Below are 2431 nucleotides of genomic sequence, written 5' to 3' on the forward strand. Positions count from 1 at the left end.
AAAGTTTGGTCATTACTTGACTTGGCTTTAATATGTTGAGGGGAAGCACATGGTACAGGTGGTTGCAAGAAGAACCTCTTATAGAATTATCACATGAATGAAGTATGAGACAAATCTCAAACCACATTGTATGGTTCTTTGACCTTTCCTCTTATTTTCATAACTAGTGGTTCGTCAAAAAAAAAAGGGGGAATTTGGTTTAATGTTTAAATACTAATAGTTGCCAACTAGACTTTACAAGGTCTAAGTAAACTTTGTGTAGATCATTTAGGGAGGACCTTGACTTGCCATCATTTCTTATGCAAATAAGTTTAAATTTTCTTTCCACTTAATTTTTTTTTTAGAATATAGGAAAAACCAATGAGTCCTTAATCTTCCAACATTTCTTTCAGTGAGTCTATTCTTTTCTCATATATTTCTATTTAAATAGAATAATTCAATTTTCACCATGGAGCTTCTCATTACATGGGAGACCATCATTCCTTAAGGAGAGATGGGAAACCTATAGGCCGTCAAAGGTCCATCCCGACTAACGAATCAGCAGGTCCTAATCATGTATCATAATAATGAAGAGAGAGGCCTATGTGTTCGTTCCTATCTCGAAATGGAATCGCCCGAAAAATTGCAATAGCCTTCTTCCTATGAAAGGCACTACAAAATATAATTGCTAACAAATTACCCTCAGAGACCCTCTAAATCACATATTAGGATGGCTAAATTCACTTACCCTACACGGGCCTTCCTTTTCTTAACCTGTGTTGCTCTTTTCCTATTATCATCACATGCAGGAAACATTATTTTTAGCTTCCCTCCTCTAACAGGTATAGAAAGGAAAAATGATGCCACATATCAAGAGAGTAATCAAGGAGCCCCGAAGCTTACACGAAATGCAGCATCAGGGAACCTTAAGAACAGTTTCGGCTAGGTGTATTATACTAACCGTATTCCGCTATGGAATGGGTCTACTGCGGCTATGGCCAATTTTTCAACTTACTTTCAATTCAATATTGATCTGAACAAAAAAATATACGATAATCATGGAGATGGACTTGCGCTCTTCATGGCACCATTCGAACAGAACCACCAGAGGACGCTTATGGTGGATTTCTTGGCTTGTTTAATGAGGAAACTTTTAAACAATCATCTTATCACATGGTTGTGTTGGAGTTTGATACATACAAAAATGATTGGGATACTGATGACAATCATGTTGGGATCGATGTCAACAGCATTTTCTCGAAGTTCATTTTTTCGCTCAATACATCCAGTCTATTCAATCGCTCTACACACCAAAATCTCACAAATGCGACATGGGAGGGCTGGGTGGATTATGACGGTGTAGAAAAGGTTATGCACTTATATCTCTGGTATAATTCTTCTAAACCCAAAATCCCTCTATTTAACCACACAATAGATCTGAGCAACTATCTACCAGTGTACATCAAGATTGGCTTCTCGGATGCCACTAGAGAGTACATAAAGACGCACACCATAAAAGTTTGGAATTTTACTTCTGAATATTCGTGGGAAGTCGGACCTCCTAATGAATTACTTAGAAAGGGCAATGCAAACAGATTTTTTATGAAAGTTTATTTGATATGCGTGTTCTTCGTTGTTGTTGTCCTATGTGGCTTCATAGTTGTTCACTGGTGGCAGTATTTCAGAAAAAGGGGAAGAGAAGGTGAGGATAGGGAAGAGAGGGATGCAGAGCTAGACGAATGCTGTTCTCATGGCCCTCGAAGCTTTTCCTACGCCGAGCTCAATGCCGCGAAAGGAAATTTCTGCGAGAAAGAAAAGCTTGGACAAGGCGACTTCGGCAGCGTTTACAAAGGAATCCTGCCCGGCACCGGGGACGCGCTGGCTGTGAAAAGAATAGCTCAAGGATCGAGACAAGGAAGAAAGGAGTATGTCTCCGAAGTTCAAACAATTAGCAGGTTGAGACACTGTAATCTTGTGCGGCTTTTAGGATGGTGCCACAAAAAGGGAGAGTTACTTCTGGTCTACGAGTACTTGCCAAATGGGAGTCTGGATAAACACATTTTTGGAGAAGACGAGGATACGCTGGATTGGAGCCGAAGATATAGTATCACCTATGACATTGCCTCTGCTCTTGTTTATCTCCACGAAGAGTGGGACTAGCGTGTCGTTCATCGAGACGTGAAGGCAAGCAACATAATGTTGGATTCTGATTTCAATGCCAAGTTGGGTGATTTTGGTTTGGCGAGACTGATGGAACATGACCACTAGTTTTCCCATACGACCATGGTGGCGGGCACGCAGGGGTATGTTGCTCCAGAGTGCTACATAATAGGTAAAACCAGTCCAGAAGCTGACGTGTACAGCTTTGGGGTGGTTACACTAGAAATTGTCTGCGGAAAGCGGCCGATTGATCACAGCCTTCAAGAACACAATTGTTTCCCTTTTCTTGTCA

At 40.8% G+C, this 2431-nt stretch overlaps 1 protein-coding gene across 1 annotated transcript; it reads left to right on the top strand.

Moving 5' to 3' along the window:
• Nucleotides 1–836: 836 nt before the first annotated feature.
• Nucleotides 837–2139, top strand: LOC149558957 (L-type lectin-domain containing receptor kinase S.4-like). Its single transcript, XM_089831162.1, has 2 exons — nucleotides 837–925; nucleotides 1044–2139. Exons 1-2 carry the CDS (start codon nucleotides 837–839, stop codon nucleotides 2137–2139), a joined length of 1185 nt encoding a protein of 394 aa, XP_089687288.1.
• The last annotated feature ends 292 nt before the right edge of the window (nucleotides 2140–2431 follow it).

This window comes from Cupressus sempervirens, chromosome 5 (assembly GCF_028749045.1).
Source record: "Cupressus sempervirens isolate cs-2001-9-10 chromosome 5, ASM2874904v1, whole genome shotgun sequence".
Taxonomy (NCBI): domain Eukaryota; kingdom Viridiplantae; phylum Streptophyta; class Pinopsida; order Cupressales; family Cupressaceae; genus Cupressus; species Cupressus sempervirens.